Source organism: Sturnira hondurensis, unplaced genomic scaffold (genome assembly GCF_014824575.4).
Source record: "Sturnira hondurensis isolate 20B ecotype Veracruz unplaced genomic scaffold, ASM1482457v3 Scaffold0007406, whole genome shotgun sequence".
Lineage (NCBI taxonomy): Eukaryota > Metazoa > Chordata > Mammalia > Chiroptera > Phyllostomidae > Sturnira > Sturnira hondurensis.
In genome coordinates, this window is record NW_028080037.1 from 5,266,964 (window position 1) to 5,279,228 (window position 12,265).

Below are 12,265 nucleotides of genomic sequence, written 5' to 3' on the forward strand. Positions count from 1 at the left end.
GGTTAAGGAAGTTTATTTTGAGGGCAGTGGGGAGCCCTGAAGTTTTTAAATGAGGTCAGGATGTGATCGAATTTATACTTTTGAGAGATTACTCTGGTTGAAGAGTGAAGGAAAAATGGGAAGGAGGTTTGAGAAGAGGCAAGGGGATGATTTCGGGGACTGTTGCAATGATCTGTGGGTGAGATACTGGCAGTGAGAATGGAGGGTGGTCGTGGAGATTTCAGGAGGAACTGATAGCCCAGAGCAACTGGAGCTGGGGTTGCTGGGTGGAGAACTAAGGGAAGGCAGGGGCCAACTCCACGGTGTTCTAGCATGGGGAGCTAGGTGAAAGGTAGAGCCCTTTACTGAGGTGAGGAACCCAGGGTAAAGGAGCAGTTGGGGCGGGCAGAGAGAGAGCTCAGTTCTGGACGGAGTTTGGAGTGTTTGTTGGAGACCAGTGGGGACGTCCAATCGATAGCCCTGAGCTCCAGGGCTGAGGTCTGGACTGGAGGTGGTGAAAGCAAACTGCCCTGTGCCTTCTTATGCAGCTTTGGCCTCAACATGCATGTAGGACGCCTTTTCCAGTCCTCACGTCTCCAGTGGGCTTGGAGGGCAGCCTTCCTGAAACACAACCAGCGTGGGCCCCAGGGAGCCTGGCGATGGACACATTCTGGAGGCAGTCCCTACAGAGCGGTCATTTTTGACATGGGTGGAGTTCTCATTCCTTCTCCAAGGAGACTGGCTGCAGGTGAGCTTTTTCTATCTCACTTTCAGAGATGGGGTGGGGGTGGGGGGAAATGGAGGGCGGTAAGGGGAGATGGAGAGGAACACTGCGGCAGCAGTGTGCCCCAGTGGGTAATATTCTGGCTCTTGAATCAAATTCCAGCCACCACTCAGTGGCTGAGGATATTGGGCAAATTATTCAACTTCTCTGAGTCTTACCTTCCTCATAATTAAGTCAGAGGTAATAACAGTGCCCACCTCCTTTGGGCTCGAGGAGAGTGAAATGAGGTGGCCCACAGCGAGTGTTCAGCTCACCTAAAATTGCTTGGATTTACCCACCTTTCCCTGAGAACTGGGCCACTTCTGCAGTCTCGAATGCTGAAACCCCGCCCTCTTCCACCTCCCACTACACCTGCCAGAGAAACCTCCAGTTTCTGATCCTGTCTTTGTCAGCCCCTCCTGGTTTCACCCTTTTTCCTGCTTAGTTTAACTGACTTCACTTTGACTAGTTTTGGCTCTAGGCGTTAGAAAAGCTAACAAAACAGTGACCGAAACAAGAGGAGGTTTATTTCTTGTGCACATGAAAGCCCAGGTATGGAGCTAGTGCGCAGCTCGGTGACATCAGGACTCAGGCTGTTTCCATTGTGCTGCTCTGCTGTGAGTTCTGCCTTGGCTGCTTCGCTTGCTGCCACTGCATTCTCGTCCCAGCCAGCAGGAAGGGAAAAGGGCCAGACAGCTGACCCTCTCCTTTTGACCTGCTGTGGCGGCTGGTTGGGCAATTCTCCATGCTAAACTAACTCAAGTGCAGGTTTTCTGTGCTCCTGGGCAAAAAATTACCCGGTTGTGCAAACTGGCTAAGAGAGCTATTTTTTGTTGTTCCAGGAGTAGCTGGGCTCTCAGCTTCTCTATTCCTCTCCGAATATTCCTCTCACTTTTACCACAGGGCTGTTCCAACCCCCCCTCCCCAGGAGTTGCAGTACTGCCCCACCCCAAGCATTCCTGCCTGGCAGACAGAGAGCATGAAGGTCACTGGGCGGGAATCTTCTTTAGAATATCTCGGGAATCCATTTGCTTCTCTCCACTCCTACTGCCTCCACCCCTGTATATCCCTGTCTCTCAGTGAGTGCTGAAAGTGTGTCACATGCAAAGGTGAATGTCCTGCTGCCACTTCCACCCTTTCCTGGTGGTTCCAGCCTTCACTGGTTTTCATTGTGAAAATCTTCTTGTTTATCCTTCAAAAAATTACATACAGCCCTGGCTGGTGTAGCTCAGTGGATTGAGCGCGCACCTACAAACCAAAGGATCGTGGTTCAATTCCCAGTCAGGGCACATGCCTGGGTTGCAGGCCAGTTCCCAGCAGGGGACGTATGAGAGGCAACCATACATTGATATTTCTCTCCCTCTCTCCTTCCCTTCCCCTCTAAAGGTAAATAAATAAAATCTTTCTAAAAATTACATACATATCTATGTGTGTAACTAAGTATGTATATACACACACACAAAGGTATGTCTATGTATGCGTGTGTGACGTGTGCATACACAAATGCCAAATTGGATCACACTCCACAAACATTTCCGTACCTTTCCTTTTTCAACTCGGTAGATTATCTCGGCACCTTTTTCACATCACTAGGCACAGGTACAGCTCAGGGGTCAGCAAACCCTTTAAATAAAGGGCTAGACAGGCTTTGCAAGCCTGTGGCCCTGCCACACTCTGCAGCTCTGCTGCTGCAGGGAGAAAGCAGCAATAGACGACAGGGAAGAAACAGGTGTGGTTGTGTCCCAACAAAGCTTTTTCTGCAAAGACAGATGGGAGACGGATGTGGCCCCTACACCGTATTCTGCTGACCTGTGGTCTAGTTTATACATCTTAACGTCTGTGTGGTATTTCATTAGATGGATCTATCATAGTTGATTTAACTAGCTCTTTATTAATATATTTATGTTTCTGGTCCTTTTTAAAGTATTTTATTTATTTATTTTTAGAGAGAGGGGAAGGGAGGGAGGAAGAGAGGGAGAGAAACATTGATCGGTTGCCTCTTGTACGCACCCTGGCAAACCAGTGACCTTTCGCTCTGTGGGACGATGCCCAACCAGCTCAGCCATACTGGTCAGGGCTCTAATTCTTTTTATTACAGGCAGTTCTGCACAAACATCCTGTACATAACCTTTGCTTACTTTTATAAATATTTGTGTGGGAGAAAGTCTTAGAAGTGGAAAGTCACTACATCAGACGCATGTACATTTAACATTGTGCTCCCCACGGAGGTTGTGCTTGGCCACACTCCTGCCAGCAGCCGGGAGCGTGCCAGCTCCCTTAGGTGCCTGCCAACTGGGAGACCTTGAGAGATGCCGTATCCGTTAGTTCTAAAATTAAAGAAGTATTCCTATTTGGAATGGGTTTTAAAAGCCTTGCTGTCCTCAAACGACACACTCCAAATTGGTAACGTTGATTATTTCTAAGAATGGGATTGCTTGTTGTTTTANCACTACATCAGACGCATGTACATTTAGCATTGTGCTCCCCACGGAGGTTGTGCTTGGCCACACTCCTGCCGGCAGCTGGGAGCGTGCCAGCTCCCTTAGGTGCCTGCCAACTGGGAGACCTTGAGAGATGCCGTATCCGTTAGTTCTAAAATTAAAGAAGTATTCCTATTTGGAATGGGTTTTAAAAGCCTTGCTGTCCTCAAACGACACACTCCAAATTGGTAACGTTGATTATTTCTAAGAATGGGATTGCTTGTTGTTTTAGTTTCTTTTTGTGCCTTTCTGTTTTGTCTGAAACATTTTCGATGTGTAGTCACTACTTGATCGAAACAAAAGATATGTGTAAGTTATGTTATGTCTTAGATATAATTATGAATGTCATATATATATTTGCCCCATAGCAGATGCATACAGACAAAAAGCACCTTTGTACAAGAGAAAGCAAGCCCTGTCCAGATGTTTCCAGTGTATACAAATGCCAGTCCATCCACTGCCTTAGCTCTTTGTAGAGAGGCATTTTCTCCTTTAGTCCACAAAGACAGCATCCCCGTAGTGAAGGTTTCAGCGTACCTGCTACGCAGCTGTAAAGGGCTCCTATAGTTCACCAAATGGAGTGCTTGCATTGGAGTGCTGTCAGAATCTGGCTTATTACCGCATGTCCTTCCCTCCTGTGTGGCCAGGACTGTGTGCGTGACCTAATATGTCTGAGCCGGCTAATGAGAAACCGGGAAGAGAATGTGTAATGTGGCGCCCAGTGTCATCTCAGTCAGGTGGTCGGGACATGAGGCGTAGTGGCAGTGCCCGCTCAGGCACACAGATCAGTACTGCTGCTCCCTCGCAGATCGAAGGCTGAGGTCTGCGCTTCCTGAGTTTCTCCCAGTTCCCAGGAGAGCCCACTTGGCACCACAGTGAGGTACAGGGGCTGGTGTGGTGGTTCCCTGACTCCCTCAACTGCAGCCATTTGTTCACGGATATCACCTATCACATATTTTACTTCCTATAGGATGGGAGGTGCAGAATCACATCCCTTCCGGAACTATACTGAGGGCCCTCATCTCAGGAGGTGAAAATGGGCCCTGGATGAAATTTATGAGAGGAGAGATGACAGTCGAGACTTTCTTACAAGAATTTGGGAGACTCTGCTCTGAAACTGTGAGTGATAAACATGTTTGAATTTCCATAATTCTTGCCTAACACTCATCCATATTTATTGAACTTGCTGCAAATAAAGAAGCAAAAATCTAATCATTATAAATGTTAAGCTATTTCTTCCATCCTCAGGCAGCCAACTTCAACTGCATCTATGAATAAGTAAATCTATTCCATTACTAAGCCTCCAGTCAGCTATTGGTCACCTGAAACAGGAGCTGTCTGCACAGTGGCTTTGATCGGAAAGCTTACTTAAGCAACCATGCTGTCGGGCCTTTCTCTGCACTGTGTGTTTTTCTAAGGCCTTTGTATGAACTCAGGTGACCTCCACAATAACTGCTAAAATGTAGTGAGAACACAGTAAATAAAGCCCTGTGGACGGACGGTAGAGATGGCCGCACAATGACTGCACTTAGTGACATTCAACTGTTCACATGACGTGGTTAAAACAGTCAGGTTTATGTTATGTGTGTCCTACCACAATTGTGTATGTGTGTGTATATATATCTTTGAAAACATGATGCTAAGTAAAAAAAAAGCCAGAAGAAAAAGACCGAAGATTGTGTGATTCCATTTATATGAACTGTCCCAAAGAGGTACATCTGTAAGACACAGAAAGTAGGTTAGTGATTTGCTTGGACTGGGAGTATTGGGGGTGTGGGGGAGGGAGTGGGGAGTGCCTGCCGATGGGTAAGGGGTTTCTTTTTAGGGTGGTGACAATGTTCTAAATATGATTGTGGTGATGGTTGTACAACTTTGTGAATATATTAAAAGCCATTGAATTGTACGGTTTAAATGGGTGAGTTGTATGATATGTGAATTGTGTTTCGTTGAAGTTATTGTAAAATGTGTGTGTGTATAAAGCCAGCAGACCTGCCTGGGCAGATTTTAAAGCAATGATGATGAAATGAGAGTTTTCAAATCCCACACAGATTGAATTTTTAACAAATTGATCAGAAACTGAAGTTTATGATGGTGATGCTGAGGAAACACAAGGTCACTGAACGTCTTCTGGGTCACTAAAAATCCAATTACGTCTACTGAATACACTTTTAGAGTTTAATGTGTCCTCCTTTGGTATCCTGCTACTTTATAAAATTGACAACCCATGAGTGAAATAAAGAACTCCTTTAACTGGAATACTGATATAAATAGCTGCATTCCCTAACCATCGTAACTCAAATTCTAAGTCATTTTTTGGTCATCTTATATGCAAAGTTCTGCAGGTGGCAGAGGGAGAGGATTCCTTTAGACAGCAGCCAAAGGCCCCGGCCTTTACAGCCCGGGAGCGGCAGGAAGCTGGGGACAGTCTCTTGTCTTTTTCTCTGTGGGTGATTTTACTCTGAATGATTGCTTGTTCTCCCCTCCCCTGTTCTTAGTCAGAGACCCGTGTGCCCGTGGGCTCCTTTTTCTCTCTGCTGACCAGTGAGCAAGTGGCGAAGCAGTTCCCGGTGATGACTGAGGCCATAACTCAAATTCGGGCAAAAGGACTTAAGACTGCAGTCTTGAGCAATAATTTTTATCTTTCCAATGGCCAAAGCTTTTTGCCCCTCGACCGGAAACAGTTTGATGTGGTAAGTCTGAAGTGATCCAGAACAATAATCAAAACAGTCTGTTCTTGCTGCAACATTTAGCACTGCCTTGTAGCAGGTCTTGAGTGGTGGACATTTTTATTCAGACACTTTACCAAGTTAGGTTGATACATAACAGGTTGAAAAGAGGACCTTTAAAATATCACTGAGCTCTTGGCAAAGTCACACATTATGGGATTTGGTAAGTGGTTGAAGCCTCAGCTTTAGAGACTTCCTTATGTTCTGGGTATCAACCGTAGTGGTCACGTAACACACACACCTCCATCAGCCCTCTTAATGCGCCCTTCGACCTTTCTCTTCAAAGACCAACCATGTTGCCCTGTGTCTCTGTGGCATCAGTCCTTAGACCCGTGCTGTCCAGTGCAGCTGACTCCAGTAAGAGGGATGTCCGACATGGTCACTGCTAGTCATATATGGCCATTAAGCATTTGATATGTGGCCAATGTCATTGAGGAACTAAATTGTATTTCCTCTTAATTAGTTTCAATGTAAATAACCCCACATGGCTAGTGGCTGTTGCAATAGACAGTGCACACAGCGCCAGACTGTCACAGTGCCAGGAGGTTACATCTGTGAAGGATTCCCCGTTTTCCTAAGAGAAGATAGGTCGTTATCTTGGGATGCATATAAATTATTGATAGATGAATTGCTTAAACTTAAAATGGGTTCTTACTGAGCAGTTATTATGTGCTGGGCACCGGCTGTGCGTGAGGGGACACTGTGCTCAACACGACAGCCGCCACCCCCACCCTCTGGAATATGCACTTACTGCATTTCAAGTGCCCAGTCACCACCTGAGGCCCATGGTTACTATATTGAAGAGACAGCACTTCCATCCCTGTGGAAAGTTCTATTGGATCGTGCTGTTTTGGAACATAAAATCCATTCGAATTGACAGGCAGAAATTCAGAACATAGGTGTTGGAAATTAACCTCCTCACCTAACGCTGCTTCCCCCTTCTCCCTCCTCCCTCTCCTTGTGAGAGCTCTCTGCCCTCTGGGCGCTTTGCCTGGCTCCTTACCTGCTTCGACTGCTGGTTTCCCCACTCATCCACAGTGTGGCCCTCCTCCGAGCTCCCTCCCCTGTGAGTGCTCAGGGACCTCCTCCAGAATCCAGTCCCGTCTCTGCCACCTCATTTTTCTCACCTGTAATACAGGAAGAGCGATTTCTTTGTTGTAGGGTAGCGGTGTAGGTCCCAGAAGGTAATGCATGCAAAACACTCAGCACAGAGGTTCCTTCCACCAAGTGCGGCTACAGGGATGATACCTGCGTCTGGACGAATGAAGTTGGCCAGGCTCACATTGGGCTCTTCCACTGGAAGCTACAATGTGAAAGATCTGTGAACTAACTTAAAACAATGGACTTGTTTGTTCAGACCTCCCAGGCCCTCTGGCGCGTGCTTCCCAGCTGCTTTTTGGCCGGTTTTCATATTTCAGGTCTGTAGGACACCTGGAATTTTGAAAATCCATGTCCTCAAGAACAAGGATTTAGGTGTTTGTTCTCCAAAGCTACAAGGCAGGAGAAAAATTTTTTGATAGAGGGAAAGATAGGGCAACCGCTGCTATGGCCTGTGCCGACACTGGAGGCTGTTCCCGAACTCTTCAGCCAATATTACAGGAACCTGTCTCTGCCGAGACGCATGTGGCTTTTGAAAAAAAATGTCCACCAGCTCTGGCCGGTGTGGCCCAGTTTGTTGGAATGTTGTCCAAAAGGTCGTGGATTCGACTCCTGTTCCGGGCACATACTTAGGTTGTGGGCCCACCCAGGTTGTGTGTGGGGTCCCCGGTTGGGGTGCACACAGGGGGGGTGGGGGTGGGGGGCAGCTGTTTGATGTTTTTCTCATGTCTGTGCTTCTCTCTCGCCCTGCTTCCTCTCACTCTAAAAAGAAAAATGTCCATAAAAATATTTTTTAAATTTCACTAATTTTCTACATTATTTCTTACTGTAAAAGAGCACCTTACATAAAATTCACCATCTTATCTATTTTTAAGTGTATAGTCCAGTGGTGTTAAGTGTATTTACATTGTGAAACAAGTCAGAACTTTTTTATCCTGTAAGGTAGAGCAGAAAGAGAAGGGGAGGGATTTCATCAAACTCAAATCTTAAGAGTTTTTTTTTTTACTTTGCCCCAAGTGTAACTACGTATGAGAAGAGATGCCTGCTCGTCAGAACCCGGCCCCACTCCCCTGGGCTCTGTGCCCTCTCTCTTCCGGTCTCAGCCAATACCGCTGTCTGGTTTCCCTGCAGCATGACCCACTGATCCGTGTCGGAAACACCCTGTGTCTCTGGCCACGTGCTACTGACGTTTTCTTTGGAAGGAGCTTCTTTGTCCTTCTAGCTCATTCAGGTCCTTAGGAGACTAGGAAGAGAGGTCCCATTTTCTCAGGACATTTATTTACCAGAAAGGGCAGTTCTCGGCCAACCTTCAGTAATGCCACTGTGGAACAGGGGGAGGGGCCCTCAGGTTTGTCCTTGGACTTGGAGAGTATGGGTCATTCTAGAAGTGAGTCAGGGATTTAGTTCTATTCTTAGGGCAGACCAGAGGCTATTGGTGGGAGGCCTCTGTGGCCCCCTGAGGCCCTCTTTCTAGGAGATTCAGCCCTGGAGACAGTGTAAGAGGGGACTCCCAGCACGGTGCTGGGTCCGAGAGAGCCTGATGCTGAGACGGCTCTTTCTGGGGTCTCCTGAACTCTCAGCAGCCATGCTGGTCCCAGGTTAGATACACAGTTGGAGCGAGGCTGTCAGGATGCAGGAGGCTCTTTGCAAGAAAGCAAGTGCCTTTGCCCCCAATGGCCTCTTTGGTGTCAGCCCTCCTGTGGGATTTATCTGTATAAATTGAGTATAGCTGTTTTTTAACTTCTGAAATATAGACATTAAAGGCCTGGGTCTTTTGTGACAGTAAATAGTGCCTTCTTTCTGGAAAAATGGTGAAATACTGGCCCTAAAGCTGAAACATACAACTTTCCTTCTGCTTAGCATAGGTATAATAACTAACATTAGCAAAATGCTTTGTCATTTTGGAACTCATTCAGGTTTCCTTAAGTTTCGCGACAACCACCAGGACAGGGAAGATGGCTATTAGTTTTCCCACTTCCCTGATGATGAAACTGAGGCCCAGTGTGGGTCCCAGCCAGTACTGCTGTGTGGTTTCCCTGCAGCATGACCCACTGAAGCATGACTCAGTGGTTTCCCCACTGGGGCTTCGCTGTTTGCATACAGTCACTGTATCTGAACCAGAACTTCAGTTTTCTGAGTTGGCCCCCAGGTTTAATCCAAAATGTTCAAATCACTCAATTTTAAAAAGCAACAGCATTTTCTATCAAAATACTCTCGAGTTACTTGTTCTAACAAATCTCTACTGCCCTCCGTCTGTCCTTTAAAACATACAGCAGTGTGCCTGTGGGTGCACCGCTTTCAGGGCCGTTTCTCTCCCATCCCCGTCTCTCAGGTCGTGGAGTCCTGTCTGGAAGGTGTCTGTAAGCCAGACCCCAGGATATACAAGCTGTGCTTGGAGCGGCTGGGCCTGCAGCCTTCCGAGTCCCTCTTTCTCGATGACCTTGAGCAGAATCTCCAGGCGGCTGCCAGCCTGGGTATGCACACCATCAAGGTAACGGTCGCTGCGCGTTGAAGCCCTGCTGCGCTCCAGGCACTAGTGTGAGCATCTCTGTGCGGTCCTCTTACATTCAGAGTGGTGGCTGCCTGTAGTGGTGTTCCCCACATTGCCATAGCCTATTTGTTTTTTAATTCTGAAATCTGTGTGACTGACTGCTTGCATTTTTGATGGGAAGTGAGACAAATGCGTATTGAGAAGGTGGTTTGAGGAGAGGTACACATCAGGTGAGTGGCAGGCTGCAGTCACAAGGCTGTTCTAGTGACAGTCTTCTGAGTGGGGACCCAACAGCCAGGAGCCCCACAGTCCAGTCCAGGGCGTGGCCGAGAAGCACGAGAAGCCATGGGAAGGGGCTCTTGGTCCAGCTTTGCACAACTGGGTTTTCCTTTCGAAGCTGACGGGCTCACAGAGACAGAGTGGCTGCTGCGGCTCAGTATTCCACCCTCCTGGCACAGGGACTCTGCCCCGTAGACAGAAAGTTTAATGTGTTTTGGAATTAAATGGGAAGAGGAAACTTGTTCTATGGCTTCCTCATTAACTGAATATCCTGACTTCAAAGTCCTTGCCCAGACAACTGAGTTCTTGGATGTTTCCTTCTAAAAGTTACCATCTTAGAAAACAGACAGGAGGAGAGGTCAAGGACGACTGGTAGCATGTTCAATGTTTTCTTTGAAACCAGGTTAATGACCCAGAGACTGCAGTAAAGGAATTAGAAACTCTTTTGGGTTTTACCTTGAGAACCGCTGTTCCAAACACTTGTCCTGTGAGAAACACAGTGGAAATTCCCAAAGATTCCTTGGAGAAGTACCTCAAAGACTTACTGGGGACCCAAACCACAGGTATTTGAGTTTTTGTATTTTGGTAACTCCTTCCAAGGTCAGGCTTTCAGGCTGGTTCTCACTTTCAAAGCAACCCGAGTGCAGTGTGCCGGAGCCAAAGAGGCAGCGTGCTAAGGAACACGGCCGCTGAGCCCGGCGGGTCTCACTGCTGCTGTCAGTTCTGCCTGGGAAAAGGCCCTCACCTCCTCTTCGTGCACCCTCCAGGGTGCCCCTGCCCGCCCTTCCACGGAGCGGGGCGTGCCATGTGGCCGCCGCCTGCAAACAGCTGGCAGGGAGGAGAGGAACTGGGGGCTGTAGAACGTGCCCAGGGGTGCTGGAAGTTTCTGGGTTTGTTTTTTTGAGGTGACAGCTTGTTTGTAAAGGTGACTTAAAAGTTATATAATTAAAATGTGACAAGTTGTCTGCATCTCTTAGAGGTCCGAGGTCCCACCCTTCTTCACGTCCCACCCTCAGAAAGACAGGTGCCTCGTGAGCATTTGAAGACACTTCCACCTGGTGACAGTTTTGCCTCCCCCAGTTAGTTGGTCCTTGAAATGGCTCTGTGTGGGACTTCACGCTACGATGTGTTCAGTGACTGGCGCATTCTCAGTGCCTCTGCAGGCGGAGGGTCCCTTGCTCCCACCCACGTGCTAGCCAGGCCTGACCCTGCCGAGCCTCTGAGATCAGATGGGAGCCGGCATGTTCAGGGTGGTGCGGCCGTAGATGGAGGGGCCCCTCTGACCGAGCAGGGTAACCCAGGCAAACCACCATTTCTGGCTCTTCTGATCAAGTGAAACAAATCTGTGTCCAGAGCTCAGACTTATCTTGAAGCTGAGGGCTAATTGGGATGTTTCTGCAGGAGAGACAAAGAGTTCAGCCTGCGGGGGTGGGAAAGCGCATCTCATGAGAGCCACTTTGGCTCAAGCTGCAGGCCGCTGCTTAGCTCCTTTCAGCTGTCACCCCAGCGTCAGGCGTGGTTTGGCTGAGCGCGGGCTGGGGGACGCACGAGGGAACTTTTCATCCTCGGGCTTCAGGCATTCCGGCAGCAAGATGGGTTGCCATGGCTGTGCTTGCCGTTGGCAAACAGAGCTCTTCCTCACAGAGTGGAGTTGGCGAGAAGGCCGAGCTCGGACACCGTAAAAGTGGGAGTATCCTTGTGCTGTAAACCCAGTGGCCTTGCCACAGTGGAGTGGCACGTGACTCCGGACCCAAGCTGGTGGAGTGTGGTGCCGTTCCTGCAGTGCACCCCAAATGCTGAACTCGTTGGGAAAACAGAATGGCCCTCCGGGTCTGTCCTCCAGAGTGGGTTTGAGTTTTCCTTGTTTTCCAACGTGCAGGCCCATTGGAACTCCTTCGGTCTGATCACGGGCAGTCAAGTCAAACTTACTACATCAGGCTGGCTGACCAGCAGCTGGTTCTGAGGAAGAGACCCCCAGGGACACTCCTTCCACCTGCCCACGCCATAGAGAGGGAATTCAGGTAAGTTCTCGGCCCGGGGCGCCCTCACCCAGTCGGCCTCCGTAGCTCAGCCCCTGAGCTGACGAGTCAGTACTCCGCTGAAGGCCTTGAGACATTCAAAACTGCGAGTGTGACTCTCCCGAGTTACTTCAAGTAAGAACATGTAACCTAATTTTATTCATAAGTTTGTTTTCTATACCAAAACCTGTAGGAGACTAGACATTTTTAGAACTTGTAGATGAAAAAAAGGCATTATTAAGATACTCTTTAGTCTTACCCTTTAGTCTTAAAGACTAAGACCTAAAGTCTTAAAATCAATATATATTTTTAAAGGGTTTATTTTTAGAGAGGGGAACAGAAGGAGAAAGAAAGAGAGGGAAAGAAACTGATTGGTTGCCTGTTGCCTGCCCCCAGCCAGGGATCAGGCCCACAACCCAGGCATGTGCCTT

The 12,265-nt window shown here is 48.1% G+C and overlaps 1 protein-coding gene and 1 long non-coding RNA gene across 2 annotated transcripts in view; one reads left to right on the forward strand and one right to left on the reverse strand.

Annotated features, from left to right (window-relative positions):
- Window positions 1-12,265, forward strand: part of ACAD10 (acyl-CoA dehydrogenase family member 10) — a 39,914-nt gene that overhangs the window by 3,117 nt on the left and 24,532 nt on the right. The window contains 6 exon segments of the mRNA XM_037052123.1: window positions 528-727; window positions 4,193-4,341; window positions 5,718-5,912; window positions 9,379-9,537; window positions 10,220-10,379; window positions 11,696-11,837. Coding sequence (XP_036908018.1) covers window positions 541-727; window positions 4,193-4,341; window positions 5,718-5,912; window positions 9,379-9,537; window positions 10,220-10,379; window positions 11,696-11,837 — 992 coding nt within the window. The 5' untranslated portion in view covers window positions 528-540.
- The window catches only part of LOC118991108 (uncharacterized), a 47,335-nt gene continuing 40,977 nt past the window's right edge, over window positions 5,908-12,265 (reverse strand). The window contains exons 5-6 of the long non-coding RNA XR_005067352.1: window positions 6,952-7,075; window positions 5,908-6,793 (exon numbers count right to left, since the gene is read on the reverse strand). This is a non-coding gene — a long non-coding RNA (uncharacterized LOC118991108). The remainder of the gene's footprint in view (window positions 6,794-6,951; window positions 7,076-12,265) is intronic.